At 39.0% G+C, this 22813-nt stretch overlaps 2 protein-coding genes across 2 annotated transcripts in view; both read left to right on the top strand.

Moving 5' to 3' along the window:
* LOC145771456 (damage-control phosphatase 1-like) overlaps nt 1-2946 on the top strand; it is a 72863-nt gene extending 69917 nt beyond the window's left edge. The window contains exon 7 of the mRNA XM_082583177.1: nt 1182-2946. Coding sequence (XP_082439303.1) covers nt 1182-1787 — 606 coding nt within the window. The 3' untranslated portion in view covers nt 1788-2946. The remainder of the gene's footprint in view (nt 1-1181) is intronic.
* A 3370-nt stretch (nt 2947-6316) lies between these two features.
* LOC145788495 (damage-control phosphatase 1-like) lies at nt 6317-13310 on the top strand. The gene is made up of 4 exons (XM_082600259.1): nt 6317-6376; nt 10897-11130; nt 11573-11755; nt 12082-13310. Exons 1-4 carry the CDS (start codon nt 6317-6319, stop codon nt 12685-12687), a joined length of 1083 nt encoding a protein of 360 aa, XP_082456385.1. The 3' UTR covers nt 12688-13310.
* The last annotated feature ends 9503 nt before the right edge of the window (nt 13311-22813 follow it).

Here is a 22813-nt window from a genome sequence, read left to right as displayed (position 1 = left end):
GTGGAATAAAAGTACGTTAGGTAGTTTATACTGAGAATGATGGGAATTAACTGAATGGATAAGATCACTAACGAAGAAGTGTGGAGACTGGAGACGCTCTGGGTGTACCCCTGGCGTCCTCATCACAACTATCAAAAAAGGCAAATGACATTTATCGGGCATGTCTACTGTCTAGTTGTCTACCGCAAACGCGGAATTGAACATTCGGCAATGATTGGACGACTCAGACGGTCAGAGGCATCGGGGGCGTCCACGTTTGGAAATCTTCAAAAATCTTTCAACATGGACAAACTAAGATTTTGTAAACTTAATAAGAACTGTATAGCTTTGGTAGAGAGATACTTTTTGAAAACCATAGACAGATAATCGATAACAGCTTCATAAGATTGAATTGCATAATTCAAAAAATAATACATAAAATACATAATTCAAAAAATAATATTAATAAGAACTATGGACAATCGATCGTTGTGGAGACTCACGGTAGCCGACATCTTATTCAGGCATGGTCCATGATGATGATGAGATGGGACAACTAATATTTATAAAAGGTGAATGTTAATAAAACGAAACCATTGAGAACTGGAAGTCTCCAAATTAAATATTGACAGTTGATGTTATAGACCCATGTGCAACATGTGGCAAAAGTGTGATATGAGTATTTCTATTCAGTGTATTAAATGCAAGTGCACGAGATGTGTTGGTATTCATGGAAGATTGATGAGTGGTGAGATGCGTTACAAGTGCAGAAGATGTAAAGATATTATAGGTGATGAAAAGTACGAGAAGTATCTGACATTGGAATGTGATGAAATAGAAGTTGTTACCGGATATAAGAAAAAAATAATTGCACCAGTAAAGCGGTAACGGCAAGGATATGTGCTGGTTAGAAAAAAGCTGTTTCTCGCGTGGATGTTATTAGCATTGTGGACTCATGCGGCTCTGAGTACTTGGAAAAAACAGGTACCATCCTTCCAAGGTTGCCAGATTTTTTTAAAATTTCTAACCCCCATTTCAAAAACTAGCTCAAAAAGCCCAATCTCTTCATGAAAAAAAGTCCAAAAAATGAATACTAAATAAAATAACCCAATACACAGCTTGATTTCCTTTCTGCTCACAATCTTAACGCGATGTTGGGTTGAAGTTGATAATCATTTGATTGAAATGCTTTATTTTTACAGGTCAGGGTGGACATAGTGCTGGACAACAGTGGATACGAACTGTTCACCGATCTGATCTTGGCTGATTTTCTGCTGAGTTTCAACATCGTCGACAAAGTCGTGTTGCACCCGAAACCCGTGCCCTGGTTCGTGTCTGATGTCACTCTTCGTGACTTTGGGTGGACTTTAAATTATTTGATGACGTCATCAAATACAATCGTTGTGAAGTTGGCAAGAAAATGGAGAAACTATGTCAATGAGAAAAAAATTATTTTGATCGAAGACGAGGAATTGCTAAAGTTTTATTCACTGCCCGATCCGTATTGTTTGATGAAGAAGTCGGCACCTGTGCTTCACGACAAACTTTCTCAATCTGACTTGATTATTTTTAAGGGGGATCTGAATTATCGCAAACTTGTGGGTGACTTGGACTGGCCTCATGACACGGATTTTAAGCTGGCTCTCCGAGGATTTAGTCCTTCCAACTTATGCTCTTTACGAACACTCAAAGCGAACGTGGTGGTTGGCTTGCAATGTGGTCAAGCATTACAAGCAGAAGCTCAAGACAAGAGCTGGATGGTAACTGGAGATTACGCAGTTGTACAATACTTACCTCGACAAGTCTGATAACTGTATTCTATCAAACTGGATATAAAGCGCCAATTGTTTTTACTAAACATCAAGATTACACTTACTTGCACCAGATTTGCTAAACAGCTAAAGTAAAAGCTTTGTAGTCGGATAATTTCTAGGTGGCGATTTCAAAAATAACCTTGGGTGTTCCACTATTCCTGTTACGCCAATTTTAAGTGCAACTATGCATAAATAACTATATGCCAAATCGCTTATTTTACAGAGTCATTCACTAGCCTATATGCGTTTATACCATGGTTTATAATATTATTGGTTCCCCACCTTTTTAGGCTTACGGCACACCACAGAAGAGAAAAATATTTTGTGGCGCATCAACAATCTGCCACTTCGGATACAGCAGGTTGTTAGAAGAATTCTTATGCGTTTTATGCCAAACACTTTCGATATGGTATATATAGCTTCTCGGCTTGACTTTCAGCTCTAATGCAGTAGAGAAAAGTAAGCAATGTCGCTTTGTTAATTGTGCCTTTGGGAAGGCCATCACAATTCAACATACAATAATAGTACTAGTAGTAACACGGCAATTTTACTTGGAGATTGAATGCTATTTTGAAACGGTTATTGGAAGAAAAAAGTAAAGTTTTACTTATTTCAAAGTTAGTGTGAAATTTGTTCTTGGTTTCTCGTGCAAACCTCCTATTTGTGTGCGTGCACATTCTATAGAGCTCCCCTCATGTCTTGTTTAAACATAAACAGCTTTTTATTTCAATGTTCGTCAACACCGAAAGTCCAATCTTGCATAGGTATGATGATGTGGAAAACTAGAGTAAAATACTAACGCCCTTTCTCCAATGCAAAGATATTCAATTATTCATTTTGAATTTTTATCCAGAATTTTTTATTTTGACACCTATCGTTTAAAAGCCCTATGTTTCCGTCGTTAATCATCTATCAGTTCTTCTTCCTCTTTAAAGTGCCTCTGACAGGTAAATAAATTCGCTAAATTTACCTAAGATACCAAAAAGATGACACTAACAAACTTCCCTGACCAGCAAATCGTAAAAAATATCAACAGGCCACTAAGTTACACGCTTGCAAACTTTCGTTGACATCGGCGAATCTGGCACTCATTCAATTGCGAAAATAAAAACGGCAACACCGCTGTGACGTCACAGTAAGCGGGAAGGATACATTCTTTCTCTGTGATGACTTTGTAAAGTATGGTACGGCTACTGCAAAACGTGAATGTGTGGGGCTCTGTTGGTCTAAAGCATGTGCAAATTAAGAATTACCGAAATGAAAAAGTGAACTTATTATTACTATCAGGTTTCGATCAAATAGGTTGAGTTTACTTTTATCAAACAGCATCTCAATTCAATTGAAATTGCAGTTTCATAGGGCTACAATTTTCATACTTTTTTATTTGTCCTAATCTGGCTATAGGCATTTGCAGTGTAACAACAGTATCTCACAAACAGTACCTTTAATTCATGGTTGAGGCAATGCCTACAAATTGCTGTTTAAGTGACATTGTCAGTGACAAAGACCGTGTGCTTTCTTTTCACACTTTCCCACAAAACAAGGTACTGAGAATAAAATGGTCAAAGTTTTCTTCAAGTGTTCGAAAGTGGGATGGGCCATACAAAACTAGTCGTATATGTTCACTTCACTAAAGATGATTTTGTTAATACCACTCAAGTAAAAATGTCTACAGGCATGTGTTGGAGTGAATACTACAAGGTGATGCTCTCGGAAGCAACAATCGGATTGTGATGCCGTCATGCATTGTTTGGCGAATCCGAAAAATTTTTCCAGATCCAGATTGCCGTTACACCGGATTTCAATGGCCAACTGAAGGCACATTATGAGAGAGAGAGAGAACTTTTATTTATATTTGAATAATGATGATGAGTTAAATATGAATGATGATTCGTACGATTTCTTCATTTTTCACTTCAAGTATATTTTAGGTTTCGTAGGAACGTATCCAGTACAGTTTTATTAAACTGCAAAAAACAATAAATCTTCGAAAAAAGCAACCGCTTGTACCAACTCCGACCAAACTGTGATCCATCAATTACATCTAGGAAGCGTTTGTTTCATCCGTTGCTAACGACGCCCACTTAGGATGACGTAATACCACCAAAGTCGTCCCAGAGCAGTGAAATATAGAGTTTCGCCTGTGGTGGCGCTGCGGAGCAGTTGTTTGATTAAATTACGCCCTAACCAGTCGAGCTACGAGGTTAAGATTAAAAAGTTCGCTAAGTTTAATTCTGCGCTAAGAAATGCTTTAAAAAGTTACTATACTTGGATACAACCTGTCAGGGGCACTTTAAGATATAAAATATGATGAGAGTCCGGTGGTAAAAATGAATCTCTTACCCATGCATCATTTTTTATGCATACCAAGGATTCACGGTGCTGGGTAATAAGATTATTTCTTTCTTTTTCATTTCAGAAAAATTGAGGACAGATGACAAATGCATGGTGGTGTGCCACATTAAGAATTTGTGATTTCGTAACAAAAACAATCGTGCATGAAAATTTTTTCAGCGACAATGATCCTAGCTAACCATTTGGAGACAGATAAAAATTGAATATGAGAAACAGCTCGTGGCATGCCAGAGTAGTGTAAATGTCCGTAGCTGGTCGTTTAGTCGACAGGACGTTTGGTCGACAGGACATTTGGGTTAGGTTAGGGTTAGTTAACTAACCCTAAAATGAATCGTTCTGTTGACCTAACGTCCTTGCGACCAAATGTCTTGTCGACCAAACGTCATGTCGACCAAATGACCGGGTACCGTAAATGTCATCCCTCATGGGAAACACTGCCATAAGGAGTTTGTTGAGGTTCGTAGAGGAGAAAATTTCTTATATAGTAAGTTGTATTGATCGAATTAGAGCAGGTGATGTTGTGGAGGCTCTTCCCATATTAAGAATAGAATATTACAGTGTTGAATGAAACAAGGAACTGTCCATAAAATCGTTTTCATAAAATTCCATACCCCCATTTTCGCACTGTGTCAACCCCCTTTGTCCGTGTTGACAACTTTACGGATATTTGTGAGCTTTAAACTCGAAATGTTTTCCATTCTTGAAGAGCTCCTGAAGAGAATCAAATGAAAAACTGCAACTTCGAGCTATAAACAACATTATACTCGCCATCTCCGAAATGAAAGTGGCCATAGCAAAGGGCGGCTCGCTAGTGTGTGCTGCGGTGTTGCAGTTTGTTCGCCCTGTTAGCTCAGTGGTTACGCGCCCGCCTCAAGATTACGCTGTGCTGGTTCGACTCTCGGGGTGTGCGCTTGAGCAACGCATTTCAGGACCGCTCTCCATTCAGCGGTAGCCTACCTGTGAAGAGGGGTGCCGGAACGGTTTTTGACTGGGGGGGCAGGATTATGAAAGAAAAGGGCACTTTTATTGCTGAAAGGCCAATTCTTTTTAAAGTTTTAAGATACGGTACAATATAGCAATAATGCTCATCCATCATCGAGTAATGATACAATTGCCCGGTATAGGAAAAGAACAATGGCACTGGAGGGCATCATGCTATGTTATGATGATGTAGGCTAATTACCTATTGTGATACAGAATTTTGTGTCATGAATATTATTTTGAGGCAGAAATGAAAGATTATAAAGAAATAAAACAGAGTAACCTTAGCGGGTTTAACATACTTTTTTACACACAAAAAATATAACATAATTAAAATAAACTCAAACGTTTTCGACACGTACGCAGTAGCGCACCAGCATGGGGCTAAAGCCCCGCCACAAAAAATTAAGTTTTTGTATGTTCCCCATTTCTACCTTTTGCTTACAGGTTAGATATGAATAAGACACAACAATACAACAGGGCTGAGCATTATAACATTATATTTTACATATTTACAAATAGTTTTAACAGTCGAACGTTTACGGCTTAACTTTAAGCCCTTATTAGGAATCTGAAAATAAGTTAATTAAAATGCAATAAATTTCAACTTCTTGAAGGTAAATTTACATTAAGAAAAGACAACAACATAAATAACTACAAAAAATGTGCACCACATAGAACGTGATATATCAAGTAAATGTTAAAGAGATTGGACGCGCCTCCAGCAAATAATTGTTTGTTTGAAACAATTTGGTGTCAAATTGGGATCTGCCTTTGCGTAAAATTTTAAATGAGTCAGCAGAGAATTTTTGATCTGTGTAAAAAGAACACCCCATGGTATGGTCTTTGATGGCACCTTTCTTCAACCCTATCTTAATACGAACTGTTTTCGTACTCGGGTATAACACGTCACGGGCTATCTTTGCCCCGGGATAATTGTTTGTTTGTATATCTTTATCCTGCATTGCGGGAAAGCGGACTTGAGCGCTATGCATCGGTGTACGCCTTCCGACGTACACCTGACCCACGCTGCAGCCGACGGCAATGTCTATTTCCGGTTGTCTACTCTGCTTATGACTTAAATTTGGTACTACCCATTACTCGAAATCGATCACTGGGTAGAGGCAATTATCGTAAAGTTTCTTGCCCAGAGAAACAACAGCAAGTGCGGGTGGCTGGAGTAGAACATGCAGGCTCTCGACTGCGAGCCCAAAGCGCTAACCACTGAAACGGTTATCGATCACTGGGTAGAGGCAATTATCGTAAAGTTTCTTGCCCAGAGAAACAACAGCAAGTGCGGGTGGCTGGAGTAGAACATGCAGGCTCTCGACTGCGAGCCCAAAGCGCTAACCACTCGGCCACTGCTGCCGACATCGCTAATAACGGGAGCTATGAAAATCACAGAACCAAAATATATTACAAGATAATAGCAATGTGTATTGTGCGGTAGCCACTTTAACAAGTCGAAATTCTGCCACTAAAAATGACTAGAATGAAACCGCCAACCAATCATTAGCTACGGTACTGTTTAAGTGACGTAAAAAATGACAAAAAGAAGATGATAGAAAGCAAATTAAGTGATGGAGTTTTTGTCAGCTGGTTAGCTTAGTGGTTAGGGCTAGAAAGTAGTCATTTCATTGACGCGGGTTCGATTCCCACCACTGCTATTGCTCTTTTTCTTTTCTAATTACCAAGTAAAGTTCAAAACAAGCATTAACTCTCTGGATGAGTGCTAGAAGGGTCACAATTGGATGGTAGCCTCTTATAACATGTTCTGATTGGTTGGCGGTTGCATTGTAGTCATTCGCAGTGGCAGAATTTCGACTTGTTAAAGTGGCTACCGTATTGTGCGTATAGAAATTAAATTTTTACCCAACAAATTTATTGAACTAAAGTGTTTGAGATGAAAAGACGTCAGAGAGTCGGTTTTTATTCTACTTTCCTAAAAATAGCTTCAAAATTGAAAGTTTTGAATTATTTATAACAAAGTAATGTTAAACTAAACAAAAATTACTTTTGCTCATAAATATAAGGCATTTTTGGGCGTTTTTACATTTCAAAGTAATTGCAGTAACATTTATATTGCATTTACATTAAATTATATATATCTAGCATTGCACAAAAATGTCTAGCCACCTGAGACGAAATGCTTATTGTGAAGGGCAGGAAGGTAAAAAAATGACCAGTGTAGGTTTAAAAAATTCGCAAAGAACAAAATCTAAAAGTCAAGAAATTCTACATTTCTAGCATATTTCCTTTTGAGAAATATTTCACTACTGGAGTGGGGCGTCCTCATTAAACCTCGTGTCGCTACAGCTAGGGACGGGGGGGCGGCCGCCCCTACCTGTAGCGATACGAGGTTTAATGAGGACGGCTAGCAATTTTTTGCAGATGGAGGGGCAGGGGGGCAAAGGTGCCATTTTAAATTCATGTAAGCTACTGCACATTTTGCAATATAACAATTTCTGTTATTCGCATTTAGCCTAATTATAATCATTCATTTTTGCCTCAAAATAATATATACGGCACAAAATTTTGCAACACAGTAGGCTACAGGCCTTTAAACTCGTTTTTTTTTCGGCAGCCATCGTAGCCTACCGGGAGCTCCTTCTCGGCCGCCAAATCTGCGTGCTTGGAGGCCAAAATAACGATAGCACAAGTAAATAGAATTAAACTTGAAACAATGCAAAAATGATCACTTAAGCGTTGTTGAAGTCTGGGCCTGGGCGACGTCCTACAATAAAATCGTTGCACCACGCAATAACTGCTTTATCGGGATTGTAATCCAATACAGCGGGACCATCTATAACGACACTCGCATATGAGTGTCTCCAATGTGGCTAATTTTAAAGAAGTTCGCCACTCCCCTAGAATTCTCTTTAGCAACGAAAAATAACGTTCGACATGTGTTGACGATGACGGCAAGGTAATAAAATAAGTATTTCAATGATGTGAAGGACATTACTAAAAGAAGCATAGTTTTGCAAAATATGATCAAAAAATGTTTTCCCCTCTGATGTCAACTAACCTAGTTCTCCTTTCTAACTAACCTAGTTCTCCTTTTTATTGTCCGACAACATCGAATCGACATAAAAACGACAATATTGCCAGCCGATGTAAATTAGCACTTCGGATTAAGACTTTGTTAAAATAAACGTCGGAAATTACAAACAAGACTTACAGCGCTGATCGCAGATGGATATATTCCATCAATAACAAATATTCCTGCACAATGCAACAGTGGCGATTATGACGCGCTGACGTAATTTTGCGTCACTCTTTGATGCTACATATTTTCGACAGTTAATCCACGATCATTCTATTGCGAAATTAAAGAATTGGCTAGAAGAGACCGGCGGCCAAACTTGGCCGATTGAGGAGGTAGCACCGGCGTTCATTCAAGCGCTACTTAGCGGCCATGGCCGCAGGCTGCTTTAAGGCTTGACAGTAGGTGACATCATTATAACATAGCATGATGCCCTTCTTTGTATACCGGACACTTGTAGGCTATCATTACTCAATACCAGTGACGATCGGTGAGGGAAAGCAGTGCTTACCTTAGCAAAAACTATGCAAAATATAATGACTGAATTCTAGGTTTAAACTTATTATTTTTATCACGTCTATTTTAACTTGAAAATTACTGTATTCGTGACTAGAATTACTCGTAACGCTTGTGAGTAGTCTAATTCCTCACCAAACCGCATATGTCTTGCCTATAAATGCCAATTGACGCAAACGCTTCTGTCAGAAACAATCACTGAGGCTCCAGGTAAGCAACTATCAAACTTGCTTTCCCAGATTCAAAAATGTCAAAAAACGCCTTCGTTTTAACCAATCCTCACCCGTTTTGCAAAACGTCACCGGCTGCTTAGCCAATCAGATGTGTTATGGTTATGGTAGGTTAGTTGTGCTTTCCCAGTGACGTCAATGCGTACATTCGCTAGAGCGACTAGACTAACTCGTTAGAATGGTATCTCGTCACGGTAAACGCACAGCATCATAATGCCAAAAAGCTTGTTGCTGTTTTTTGATGTCTCCTCGCCATGTACTTTAGCCTACTGTACTAGCTTTCATAGTCATGCCTTTGCCCTTTTTACAGCGTTGATATAACGTTACTTCGCCAATGAACGTTCAGGTGCGGATGCAATATTTAGTTTGTTAAGCTTCTATACGCAGGAGGCAAACTTATCCAGCTTTTTGTACAAATTGCTTGCGGTTGTAATGTTTAGGCCAAAGTGTTAGTTTTTGTAGTGTAGGCTTAACTGAATATCTGAGAATGAACATTCATGACGAATTAAACATTTAGACAACTATTATTCCATGTCTAACACAGGATTTTGGTCCTGCAACGTTAAAATTAAGATTGTTCATGACTTCTAAACATTAAATGGATGTATGATCACGACATAGGCGAAGCACAATTTGACAGATTTTTATTTTTGATTTGTTTTGGAAATGCTCTCAGAGCGCACCAAATTGGAAGTGTTTTTCAAAAATTTCTGGGGGAGGCCCCCCAGACCCCCGCTGGAAGTGTTGCCTTCGGCAACACGCCTTCGGGCTTCGCCCGACGGTTACGCCCTTCGTGCCTACTACCTTGCTGCAGCATATTTCCAAGTTGCTTTCCCAACGGTTTAAGCCACCGAACGTCAGTGCTCAATACATAGTGAGCTGATAGATTAGCATTGTCGCTATATCTTATCTTACAACTTGAAAAAAAATTGGCCTTTTAGTAAACAAAAGCGCCCCTTTTTCGTAATCTTGCCCCCCCCCCCAGTCAAAAATCGTTCCGGCGCCCCTGGCTAGGGTTAACTCCCTAAAAATTAGATGCTCCCGCACTCTCGTGGTGTAAAACTGTATACGACATTTGAGCAGAGAGACGAAGGCGTCTAAGACTTTAATTGAAAATGCGAACTAATTTTGAATGTTTTGTAAGTAAGAAAAATGTCCACATCAAATTTACTGTTTACAAAATTAGTGTTTTTTTTTTCAAACCTTTTTCGTGCTAGTTGTTGTTTTCGCACTTATTTGTGTTGGCAAACGGAAAGCTAATTCTATTTTGTTATACATGACAAAAAAGTCGAGATCTATAGAAGATTGCGAGAGTGGACGTCGGGATGAGAGTGCTGATGGTTCTAATAACTGGACAAATATGATGCTCTGGGTTTTTTATGGTTTTTTTTGGGTTTTTTTAAGTAGGTTTTTTCATAAAAACCCACCCGGGTTATTTTGGGTCGGGTAAAATACCGACAACCCTGATATTTTTTTTCAATTTATGTTTGTAAGTAAATTCACAATCTAATATATAATTGCAATATAAAATCAAATATAGTTATTACTATCTGAAGCCTTTACAAATTGTTTCACCTAACGGATCATCAGAAGGTCTGAAAAAAACATGCAAACAATAAAGAATCGATAATTCTGAAAAGATATTAAATATTACAACTGTAATTTAATCTGCCAAAAAAATCTCTATCTTTGATTTAACAATTTGTAAAGGCTTCAGATAGTAATAACTATATTTGATATAATTCGCTCTGCTTTGCCTTTTTGCTTGGCATTGAGCACTTTTTGTAGTATTAATAGTTTTCATTGTTTTAATTGCAATATAACGTTATTATAATTTGCTTTGAATTAATTTTGTGCAACTTCAAGCTTTGGGCTACCACTACTTTAAATATTTTTGGATATATATAGCCTATCGCAGCACTTTATATAGCCTAAGCCCTACCACACCCTTCGCTTGTGACATGTTGCAGTCTAGTTGGTCATCCCGTACTTCTATGAGTTTCTGGTAACTGAGGTTTGTTTTTGTCAGGTTTCTTTGTGGGGCAACAAATGCGACCTGTCAATATCAGGTGGTGATGAAAACCACAGTGCGAGCTTGGATCTTCACCATAACCTTCAGTTGTTTCGCAAACGTCAGTTGGTAGATGACTCCTTGCTTGTGTGGGATGGATTGTGGAATGCAAGGAAAAACAAAAAACAGACTCAGACGGTCAGAGGCATCGGGGGCGTCCACGTTTGGAAATCTTCAAAAATCTTTCAACATGGACAAACTAAGATTTTGTAAACTTAATAAGAATTGTATAGCTTTGGTAGAGAGATACTTTTTGAAAACCATAGACAGATAATCGATAACAGCTTCATAAGATTGAATTGCATAATTCAAATAATAATACATAAAATACATAATTCAAAAAATATAATTAATAAGAACTATGGACAATCGATCGTTGTGGAGACTCACGGTAGCCGACATCTTATTCAGGCATGGTCCATGATGATGATGAGATGGGACAACTAATATTTATAAAAGGTGAATGTTAATAAAACGAAACCATTGAGAACTGGAAGTCTCCAAATTAAATATTGACAGTTGATGTTATAGACCCATGTGCAACATGTGGCAAAAGTGTGATATGAGTATTTCTATTCAGTGTATTAAATGCAAGTGCACGAGATGTGTTGGTATTCATGGAAGATTGATGAGTGGTGAGATGCGTTACAAGTGCAGAAGATGTAAAGATATTATAGGTGATGAAAAGTACGAGAAGTATCTGACATTGGAATGTGATGAAATAGAAGTTGTTACCGGATATAAGAAAAAAATAATTGCACCAGTAAAGCGGTAACGGCAAGGATATGTGCTGGTTAGAAAAAGGCTGTTTCTCGCGTGGATGTTATTAGCATTGTGGACTCATGCGGCTCTGAGTACTTGGAAAAAACAGGTACCATCCTTCCAAGGTTGCCAGATTTTTTTAAAATTTCTAACCCCCATTTCAAAAACTAGCTCAAAAAGCCCAATCTCTTCATGAAAAAAAGTCCAAAAAATGAATACTAAATAAAATAACCCAATACACAGCTTGATTTCCTTTCTGCTCACAATCTTAACGCGATGTTGGGTTGAAGTTGATAATCATCTGATTGAAATGCTTTATTTTTACAGGTCAGGGTGGACATAGTGCTGGACAACAGTGGATACGAACTGTTCACCGATCTGATCTTGGCTGATTTTCTGCTGAGTTTCAACATCGTCGACAAAGTCGTGTTGCACCCGAAACCCGTGCCCTGGTTCGTGTCTGATGTCACTCTTCGTGACTTTGGGTGGACTTTAAATTATTTGATGACGTCATCAAATACAATCGTTGTGAAGTTGGCAAGAAAATGGAGAAACTATGTCAATGAGAAAAAAATTATTTTGATCGAAGACGAGGAATTGCTAAAGTTTTATTCACTGCCCGATCCGTATTGTTTGATGAAGAAGTCGGCACCTGTGCTTCACGACAAACTTTCTCAATCTGACTTGATTATTTTTAAGGGGGATCTGAATTATCGCAAACTTGTGGGTGACTTGGACTGGCCTCATGACACGGATTTTAAGCAGGCTCTCCGAGGATTTAGTCCTTCCAACTTATGCTCTTTACGAACACTCAAAGCGAACGTGGTGGTTGGCTTGCAATGTGGTCAAGCATTACAAGCAGAAGCTCAAGACAAGAGCTGGATGGTAACTGGAGATTACGCAATTGTACAATACTTACCTCGACAAGTCTGATAACTGTATTCTATCAAACTGGATATAAAGCGCCAATTGTTTTTACTAAACATCAAGATTACACTTACTTGCACCAGATTTGCTAAACAGCTAAAGTAAAAGCTTTGTAGTCGGATAATTTCTAGGTGGCGATTTCAAAAATAACCTTGGGTGTTCCACTATTCCTGTTACGCCAATTTTAAGTGCAACTATGCATAAATAACTATATGCCAAATCGCTTATTTTACAGAGTCATTCACTAGCCTATATGCGTTTATACCATGGTTTATAATATTATTGGTTCCCCACCTTTTTAGGCTTACGGCACACCACAGAAGAGAAAAATATTTTGTGGCGCATCAACAATCTGCCACTTCGGATACAGCAGGTTGTTAGAAGAATTCTTATGCGTTTTATGCCAAACACTTTCGATATGGTATATATAGCTTCTCGGCTTGACTTTCAGCTCTAATGCAGTAGAGAAAAGTAAGCAATGTCGCTTTGTTAATTGTGCCTTTGGGAAGGCCATCACAATTCAACATACAATAATAGTACTAGTAGTAACACGGCAATTTTACTTGGAGATTGAATGCTATTTTGAAACGGTTATTGGAAGAAAAAAGTAAAGTTTTACTTATTTCAAAGTTAGTGTGAAATTTGTTCTTGGTTTCTCGTGCAAACCTCCTATTTGTGTGCGTGCACATTCTATAGAGCTCCCCTCATGTCTTGTTTAAACATAAACAGCTTTTTATTTCAATGTTCGTCAACACCGAAAGTCCAATCTTGCATAGGTATGATGATGTGGAAAACTAGAGTAAAATACTAACGCCCTTTCTCCAATGCAAAGATATTTAATTATTCATTTTGAATTTTTATCCAGAATTTTTTATTTTGACACCTATCGTTTAAAAGCCCTATGTTTCCGTCGTTAATCATCTATCAGTTCTTCTTCCTCTTTAAAGTGCCTCTGACAGGTAAATAAATTCGCTAAATTTACCTAAGATACCAAAAAGATGACACTAACAAACTTCCCTGACCAGCAAATCGTAAAAAATATCAACAGGCCACTAAGTTACACGCTTGCAAACTTTCGTTGACATCGGCGAATCTGGCACTCATTCAATTGCGAAAATAAAAACGGCAACACCGCTGTGACGTCACAGTAAGCGGGAAGGATACATTCTTTCTCTGTGATGACTTTGTAAAGTATGGTACGGCTACTGCAAAACGTGAATGTGTGGGGCTCTGTTGGTCTAAAGCATGTGCAAATTAAGAATTACCGAAATGAAAAAGTGAACTTATTATTACTATCAGGTTTCGATCAAATAGGTTGAGTTTACTTTTATCAAACAGCATCTCAATTCAATTGAAATTGCAGTTTCATAGGGCTACAATTTTCATACTTTTTTATTTGTCCTAATCTGGCTATAGGCATTTGCAGTGTAACAACAGTATCTCACAAACAGTACCTTTAATTCATGGTTGAGGCAATGCCTACAAATTGCTGTTTAAGTGACATTGTCAGTGACAAAGACCGTGTGCTTTCTTTTCACACTTTCCCACAAAACAAGGTACTGAGAATAAAATGGTCAAAGTTTTCTTCAAGTGTTCGAAAGTGGGATGGGCCATACAAAACTAGTCGTATATGTTCACTTCACTAAAGATGATTTTGTTAATACCACTCAAGTAAAAATGTCTACAGGCATGTGTTGGAGTGAATACTACAAGGTGATGCTCTCGGAAGCAACAATCGGATTGTGATGCCGTCATGCATTGTTTGGCGAATCCGAAAAATTTTTCCAGATCCAGATTGCCGTTACACCGGATTTCAATGGCCAACTGAAGGCACATTATGAGAGAGAGAGAGAACTTTTATTTATATTTGAATAATGATGATGAGTTAAATATGAATGATGATTCGTACGATTTCTTCATTTTTCACTTCAAGTATATTTTAGGTTTCGTAGGAACGTATCCAGTACAGTTTTATTAAACTGCAAAAAACAATAAATCTTCGAAAAAAGCAACCGCTTGTACCAACTCCGACCAAACTGTGATCCATCAATTACATCTAGGAAGCGTTTGTTTCATCCGTTGCTAACGACGCCCACTTAGGATGACGTAATACCACCAAAGTCGTCCCAGAGCAGTGAAATATAGAGTTTCGCCTGTGGTGGCGCTGCGGAGCAGTTGTTTGATTAAATTACGCCCTAACCAGTCGAGCTACGAGGTTAAGATTAAAAAGTTCGCTAAGTTTAATTCTGCGCTAAGAAATGCTTTAAAAAGTTACTATACTTGGATACAACCTGTCAGGGGCACTTTAAGATATAAAATATGATGAGAGTCCGGTGGTAAAAATGAATCTCTTACCCATGCATCATTTTTTATGCATACCAAGGATTCACGGTGCTGGGTAATAAGATTATTTCTTTCTTTTTCATTTCAGAAAAATTGAGGACAGATGACAAATGCATGGTGGTGTGCCACATTAAGAATTTGTGATTTCGTAACAAAAACAATCGTGCATGAAAATTTTTTCAGCGACAATGATCCTAGCTAACCATTTGGAGACAGATAAAAATTGAATATGAGAAACAGCTCGTGGCATGCCAGAGTAGTGTAAATGTCCGTAGCTGGTCGTTTAGTCGACAGGACGTTTGGTCGACAGGACATTTGGGTTAGGTTAGGGTTAGTTAACTAACCCTAAAATGAATCGTTCTGTTGACCTAACGTCCTTGCGACCAAATGTCTTGTCGACCAAACGTCATGTCGACCAAATGACCGGGTACCGTAAATGTCATCCCTCATGGGAAACACTGCCATAAGGAGTTTGTTGAGGTTCGTAGAGGAGAAAATTTCTTATATAGTAAGTTGTATTGATCGAATTAGAGCAGGTGATGTTGTGGAGGCTCTTCCCATATTAAGAATAGAATATTACAGTGTTGAATGAAACAAGGAACTGTCCATAAAATCGTTTTCATAAAATTCCATACCCCCATTTTCGCACTGTGTCAACCCCCTTTGTCCGTGTTGACAACTTTACGGATATTTGTGAGCTTTAAACTCGAAATGTTTTCCATTCTTGAAGAGCTCCTGAAGAGAATCAAATGAAAAACTGCAACTTCGAGCTATAAACAACATTATACTCGCCATCTCCGAAATGAAAGTGGCCATAGCAAAGGGCGGCTCGCTAATGTGTGCTGCGGTGTTGCAGTTTGTTCGCCCTGTTAGCTCAGTGGTTACGCGCCCGCCTCAAGATTACGCTGTGCTGGTTCGACTCTCGGGGTGTGCGCTTGAGCAACGCATTTCAGGACCGCTCTCCATTCAGCGGTAGCCTACCTGTGAAGAGGGGTGCCGGAACGGTTTTTGACTGGGGGGGCAGGATTATGAAAGAAAAGGGCACTTTTATTGCTGAAAGGCCAATTCTTTTTAAAGTTTTAAGATACGGTACAATATAGCAATAATGCTCATCCATCATCGAGTAATGATACAAGTGCCCGGTATAGGAAAAGAACAATGGCACTGGAGGGCATCATGCTATGTTATGATGATGTAGGCTAATTACCTATTGTGATACAAAATTTTGTGTCATGAATATTATTTTGAGGCAGAAATGAAAGATTATAAAGAAATAAAACAGAGTAACCTTAGCGGGTTTAACATACTTTTTTACACACAAAAAATATAACATAATTAAAATAAACTCGAACGTTTTCGACACGTACGCAGTAGCGCACCAGCATGGGGCTAAAGCCCCGCCACAAAAAATTAAGTTTTTGTATGTTCCCCATTTCTACCTTTTGCTTACAGGTTAGATATGAATAAGACACAACAATACAACAGGGCTGAGCATTATAACATTATATTTACCAATAGTTTTAACAGTCGAACGTTTACGGCTTAACTTTAAGCCCTCATTAGGAATCTGAAAATAAGTTAATTAAAATGCAATAAATTTCAACTTCTTGAAGGTAAATTTACATTAAGAAAAGACAACAACATAAATAACTACAAAAAATGTGCACCACATAGAACGTGATATATCAAGTAAATGTTAAAGAGATTAAAATAATTGTTTGTTTGAAACAATTTGGTGTCAAATTGGGATCTGCCTTTGCGTAAAATTTTAAATGAGTCAGCAGAGAATTTTTGATCTGTGTAAAAAGAACACCCCATGGTATGGTCTTTGATGGCACCTTTCTTCAACCCTATCTTAATACGAACTGTTTTCGTACTCGGGTATAACACGTCACGGGCTATCTTTGCCCCGGGCTAATTGTTTGTTTGTATATCTTTATCCTGCATTGCGGCAGAGGTGGGCAGTAACTAGTTAAAAAAGTAACTAGTTACATAACTAGTTACTTTTTGAGTAACTGTAACTTCGTTACTTTTTTGAAAAAGTAACGATAAGCGGTAACTAGCTACTATTTTATCGTTTTTCAACAGTTACTAGTTACAGTTACTTGATTTCCCAAACAAAAATTGGTCGTTTGTTTTTCAGTTTATGGCAGTTTTTTTGTAGTGGTCAAATTATTTGTTTGGAAGAGATTATAGGCATTTGGCGACAAGAAGCGAGGTTGTGTACAGAAAGGAGCTGTGTAAACTGCGAGATAGGATTTTGCGGTGTACCAGCGACAGAAAGGAGGCCGCGTAAACTGCGAGGTAGGATTTTGCAGTGTTCTATACGGATTGATGTCTGTGACGCCACAATCCGTTGTTTGTTCCCCCACTAAGCTGTCTGTTTTTAGAAATTTCAGCTTCTCCTTTTTTGTAAAGCGATTCTTTTTTTGTAGATTTTGGTTATATAGCTTTGAACACAGGTAGACGCGGTAGTCAGTAGTGGAAAGTCAATATGGATTAGTTTTTGTCTAAAGTATCAGAGACTGAAACAAACCCCACTGGTAATGCCACCAATATGCCAATATCTGGACATTCTGCAATCAGAAGAGAAGGCATATATGGGCATGACGAGGAAAAGACTACAAGAACTTCGAAACAGCGACAAGGTGGCTGTCTGCCTGCCATTACAACCCGATTGTTGAAATCTTTGGAAAACAGATTTGGCCATGTTTTTGATGATAGTGACTGCCAGTTAGCTGCTGCTTTTCACCCACAATTCCGACTTTCTTGGCTTTACAAGGGTGAAGAAATTAAGACGTCTCTACATCCCTAAATTGTTAACCAATTACAGAACCACAGCAATTTCAACATCGACGATGCAGCAAGCAACAGCGACACTGATGTTGACAGGCTTGCAACAGATGACTTTTTTGCTCTGTTATTTGAAAACACAAAATAAAAGGAAGTTAGTGCCGCAAAAATTTTAAATGAATTTTTTGAACGTAACCCAACAAAGGCAGTTGCGTCTGATGCATTTCCCAATGAAGCCATGAGGCGTTTGTTCTTGCGTCCGCCCCGTTAGCTCAGTGGTTACGCGTCGGGCTCAAGATCACGCGGCGCTGGTTCGACTCTCGGGGTGTGCGCTTGAGCAACGCATTTCAGGACTGCTCTCCATTCAGCGGCACCTAGTGCATAGAATAATTTCTCCGCAACAACACTTCAACAATCGGAAAACTTCACTCTGCCAATCTCGGTAACCGGCCCTGCGTCAAGAGCCTCTACAAGTATGCGAACAAGTACCAGGAATAACCTATCAAGGCTTTGTCAGTCCGAGGATAAAGATTCAAAAACCATACAATACCCCTATCCCCTCCAGTGCTGCTGTTGCAAGACTGCTCTCCCTTGGAAAGGATATTTTGGAGCCAAAGCAAGCTGGACTTAGCGATCAACATTAATTTTGAAAAAGATCTTTCTGAAAAGAAATTGATGTTGTGACTCTTCGTTCATTTTAGATACCCGTATAAAAATATTGACACGCTGTATTGCTTATCACGGAGTGTCCTGTGCATGTCGTTTTTTTCAATTTTTTATTGTTTTCAATTCGGTTGACGGACGTTTTGGTTTTGGGGTTAGATTATGGATTCTTAGAAGCATTATAGTATGTGGACAGCTAGCAGAGTGGTCGCTGTTTTGCAGTTAGGCAACAGCTACGAACAAAGTATCATCTTGCCCTTTATCATGTATTTTTTATCTTGTACTTCATAGAAAGAAGAATAGTTCTAGATCAGTACTCATATACATCCATTTTCTTTGAAAAGTAACTGTAACTAGTAACTGTAACTAGTTACTTTTTAAAAAACGGTAACTGTAACTGAAACTAGTTACTTTTTGAGCGAAGTAACTGTAACTCAGTTACTTTCAAAGTAACTAGTGCCCACCACTGCATTGCGGGAAAGCGGACTTGAGCGCTATGCATCGGTGTACGCCTTCCGACGTACACCTGACCCACGCTGCAGCCGACGGCAATGTCTATTTCCGGTTGTCTACTCTGCTTATGACTTAAATTTGGTACTACCCATTACTCGAAATCGATCACTGGGTAGAGGCAATTATCGTAAAGTTTCTTGCCCAGAGAAACAACAGCAAGTGCGGGTGGCTGGAGTAGAACATGCAGGCTCTCGACTGCGAGCCCAAAGCGCTAACCACTGAAACGGTTATCGATCACTGGGTAGAGGCAATTATCGTAAAGTTTCTTGCCCAGAGAAACAACAGCAAGTGCGGGTGGCTGGAGTAGAACATGCAGGCTCTCGACTGCGAGCCCAAAGCGCTAACCACTCGGCCACTGCTGCCGACATCGCTAATAACGGGAGCTATGAAAATCACAGAACCAAAATATATTACAAGATAATAGCAATGTGTATTGTGCGGTAGCCACTTTAACAAGTCGAAATTCTGCCACTAAAAATGACTAGAATGAAACCGCCAACCAATCATTAGCTACGGTACTGTTTAAGTGACGTAAAAAATGACAAAAAGAAGATGATAGAAAGCAAATTAAGTGATGGAGTTTTTGTCAGCTGGTTAGCTTAGTGGTTAGGGCTAGAAAGTAGTCATTTCATTGACGCGGGTTCGATTCCCAACACTGCTATTGCTCTTTTTCTTTTCTAATTACCAAGTAAAGTTCAAAACAAGCATTAACTCTCTGGATGAGTGCTAGAAGGGTCACAATTGGATGGTAGCCTCTTATAACATGTTCTGATTGGTTGGCGGTTGCATTGTAGTCATTCGCAGTGGCAGAATTTCGACTTGTTAAAGTGGCTACCGTATTGTGCGTATAGAAATTAAATTTTTACCCAACAAATTTATTGAACTAAAGTGTTTGAAATGAAAAGACGTCAGAGAGTCGGTTTTTATTCTACTTTCCTAAAAATAGCTTCAAAATTGAAAGTTTTGAATTATTTATAACAAAGTAATGTTAAACTAAACAAAAATTACTTTTGCTCATAAATATAAGGCATTTTTGGGCGTTTTTACATTTCAAAGTAATTGCAGTAACATTTATATTGCATTTTTAGCATTGCACAAAAATGTCTAGCCACCTGAGACGAAATGCTTATTGTGAAGGGCAGGAAGGTAAAAAAATGACCAGTGTAGGTTTAAAAAATTCGCAAAGAACAAAATCTAAAAGTCAAGAAATTCTACATTTCTAGCATATTTCCTTTTGAGAAATATTTCACTACTGGAGTGGGGCGTCCTCATTAAACTTCGTGTCGCTACAGCTAGGGACGGGGGGGCGGCCGCCCCTACCTGTAGCGACACGAGGTTTAATGAGGACGGCTAGCCCCTAGCTAGCAATTTTTTGCAGATGGAGGGGCAGGGGGGCAAAGGTGCCATTTTAAATTCATGTAAGCTACTGCACATTTTGCAATATAACAATTTCTGTTATTCGCATTTAGCCTAATTATAATCATTCATTTTTGCCTCAAAATAATATATACGGCACAAAATTTTGCAACACAGTACAGGCCTTAAAACTCGTTTTTTTTTTCGGCAGCCATCGTAGCCTACCGGGAGCTCCTTCTCGGCCGCCAAATCTGCGTGCTTGGAGGCCAAAATAACGATAGCACAAGTAAATAGAATTAAACTTGAAACAATGCAAAAATGATCACTTAAGCGTTGTTGAAGTCTGGGCCTGGGCGACGTCCTACAATAAAATCGTTGCACCACGCAATAACTGCTTTATCGGGATTGTAATCCAATACAGCGGGACCATCTATAACGACACTCGGATATGAGTGTCTCCAATGTGGCTAATTTTAAAGAAGTTCGCCACTCCCCTAGAATTCTCTTTAGCAACGAAAAATAACGTTCGACATGTGTTGACGATGACGGCAAGGTAATAAAATAAGTATTTCAATGATGTGAAGGACATTACTAAAAGAAGCATAGTTTTGCAAAATATGATCAAAAAATGTTTTCCCCTCTGATGTCAACTAACCTAGTTCTCCTTTCTAACTAACCTAGTTCTCCTTTTTATTGTCCGACAACATCGAATCGACATAAAAACGACAATATTGCCAGCCGATGTAAATTAGCACTTCGGATTAAGACTTTGTTAAAATAAACGTCGGAAATTACAAACAAGACTTACAGCGCTGATCGCAGATGGATATATTCCATCAATAACAAATATTCCTGCACAATGCAACAGTGGCGATTATGACGCGCTGACGTAATTTTGCGTCACTCTTTGATGCTACATATTTTCGACAGTTAATCCACGATCATTCTATTGCGAAATTAAAGAATTGGCTAGAAGAGACCGGCGGCCAAACTTGGCCGATTGAGGAGGTAGCACCGGCATTCATTCAAGCGCTACTTAGCGGCCATGGCCGCAGGCTGCTTTAAGGCTTGACAGTAGGTGACATCATTATAACATAGCATGATGCCCTTCTTTGTATACCGGACACTTGTAGGCTATCATTACTCAATACCAGTGACGATCGGTGAGGGAAAGCAGTGCTTACCTTAGCAAAAACTATGCAAAATATAATGACTGAATTCTAGGTTTAAACTTATTATTTTTATCACGTCTATTTTAACTTGAAAATTACTGTATTCGTGACTAGAATTACTCGTAACGCTTGTGAGTAGTCTAATTCCTCACCAAACCGCATATGTCTTGCCTATAAATGCCAATTGACGCAAACGCTTCTGTCAGAAACAATCACTGAGGCTCCAGGTAAGCAACTATCAAACTTGCTTTCCCAGATTCAAAAATGTCAAAAAACGCCTTCGTTTTAACCAATCCTCACCCGTTTTGCAAAACGTCACCGGCTGCTTAGCCAATCAGACGTGTTATGGTTATGGTAGGTTAGTTGTGCTTTCCCAGTGACGTCAATGCGTACATTCGCTAGAGCGACTAGACTAACTCGTTAGAATGGTATCTCGTCACGGTAAACGCACAGCATCATAATGCCAAAAAGCTTGTTGCTGTTTTTTGATGTCTCCTCGCCATGTACTTTAGCCTACTGTACTAGCTTTCATAGTCATGCCTTTGCCCTTTTTACAGCGTTGATATAACGTTACTTCGCCAATGAACGTTCAGGTGCGGATGCAATATTTAGTTTGTTAAGCTTCTATACGCAGGAGGCAAACTTATCCAGCTTTTTGTACAAATTGCTTGCGGTTGTAATGTTTAGGCCAAAGTGTTAGTTTTTGTAGTGTAGGCTTAACTGAATATCTGAGAATGAACATTCATGACGAATTAAACATTTAGACAACTATTATTCCATGTCTAACACAGGATTTTGGTCCTGCAACGTTAAAATTAAGATTGTTCATGACTTCTAAACATTAAATGGATGTATGATCACGACATAGGCGAAGCACAATTTGACAGATTTTTATTTTTGATTTGTTTTGGAAATGCTCTCAGAGCGCACCAAATTGGAAGTGTTTTTCAAAAATTTCTGGGGGAGGCCCCCCAGACCCCCCGCTGGAAGTGTTGCCTTCGGCAACACGCCTTCGGGCTTCGCCCGACGGTTACGCCCTTCGTGCCTACTACCTTGCTGCAGCATATTTCCAAGTTGCTTTCCCAACGGTTTAAGCCACCGAACGTCAGTGCTCAATACATAGTGAGCTGATAGATTAGCATTGTCGCTATATCTTATCTTACTACTTGAAAAAAAATTGGCCTTTTAGTAAACAAAAGCGCCCCTTTTTCGTAATCTTGCCCCCCCCCCCAGTCAAAAATCGTTCCGGCGCCCCTGGCTAGGGTTAACTCCCTAAAATTCAGATGCTCCCG

This window comes from Aplidium turbinatum, chromosome 1, assembly GCF_918807975.1.
Source record: "Aplidium turbinatum chromosome 1, kaAplTurb1.1, whole genome shotgun sequence".
Lineage (NCBI taxonomy): Eukaryota > Metazoa > Chordata > Ascidiacea > Aplousobranchia > Polyclinidae > Aplidium > Aplidium turbinatum.
The sequence above is the reverse complement of the archived record's forward strand: the minus strand, read 5'-3'. Positions and strand labels throughout refer to the sequence as shown.

Coding starts and splice junctions, on each gene's coding strand:
- LOC145788495 (XM_082600259.1), top strand. CDS start 6,317: ATGCAGGCTCTCGACTGCGAGCCCAAAGCGCTAACCACTGAAACGGTT. Junction 6,377..10,896: donor AAACGGTTATCGATCACTGG/GTAGAGGCAATT, acceptor GTTGCAGTCTAG/TTGGTCATCCCGTACTTCTA. Junction 11,131..11,572: donor ACAAAAAACAGACTCAGACG/GTCAGAGGCATC, acceptor ATTTCTATTCAG/TGTATTAAATGCAAGTGCAC.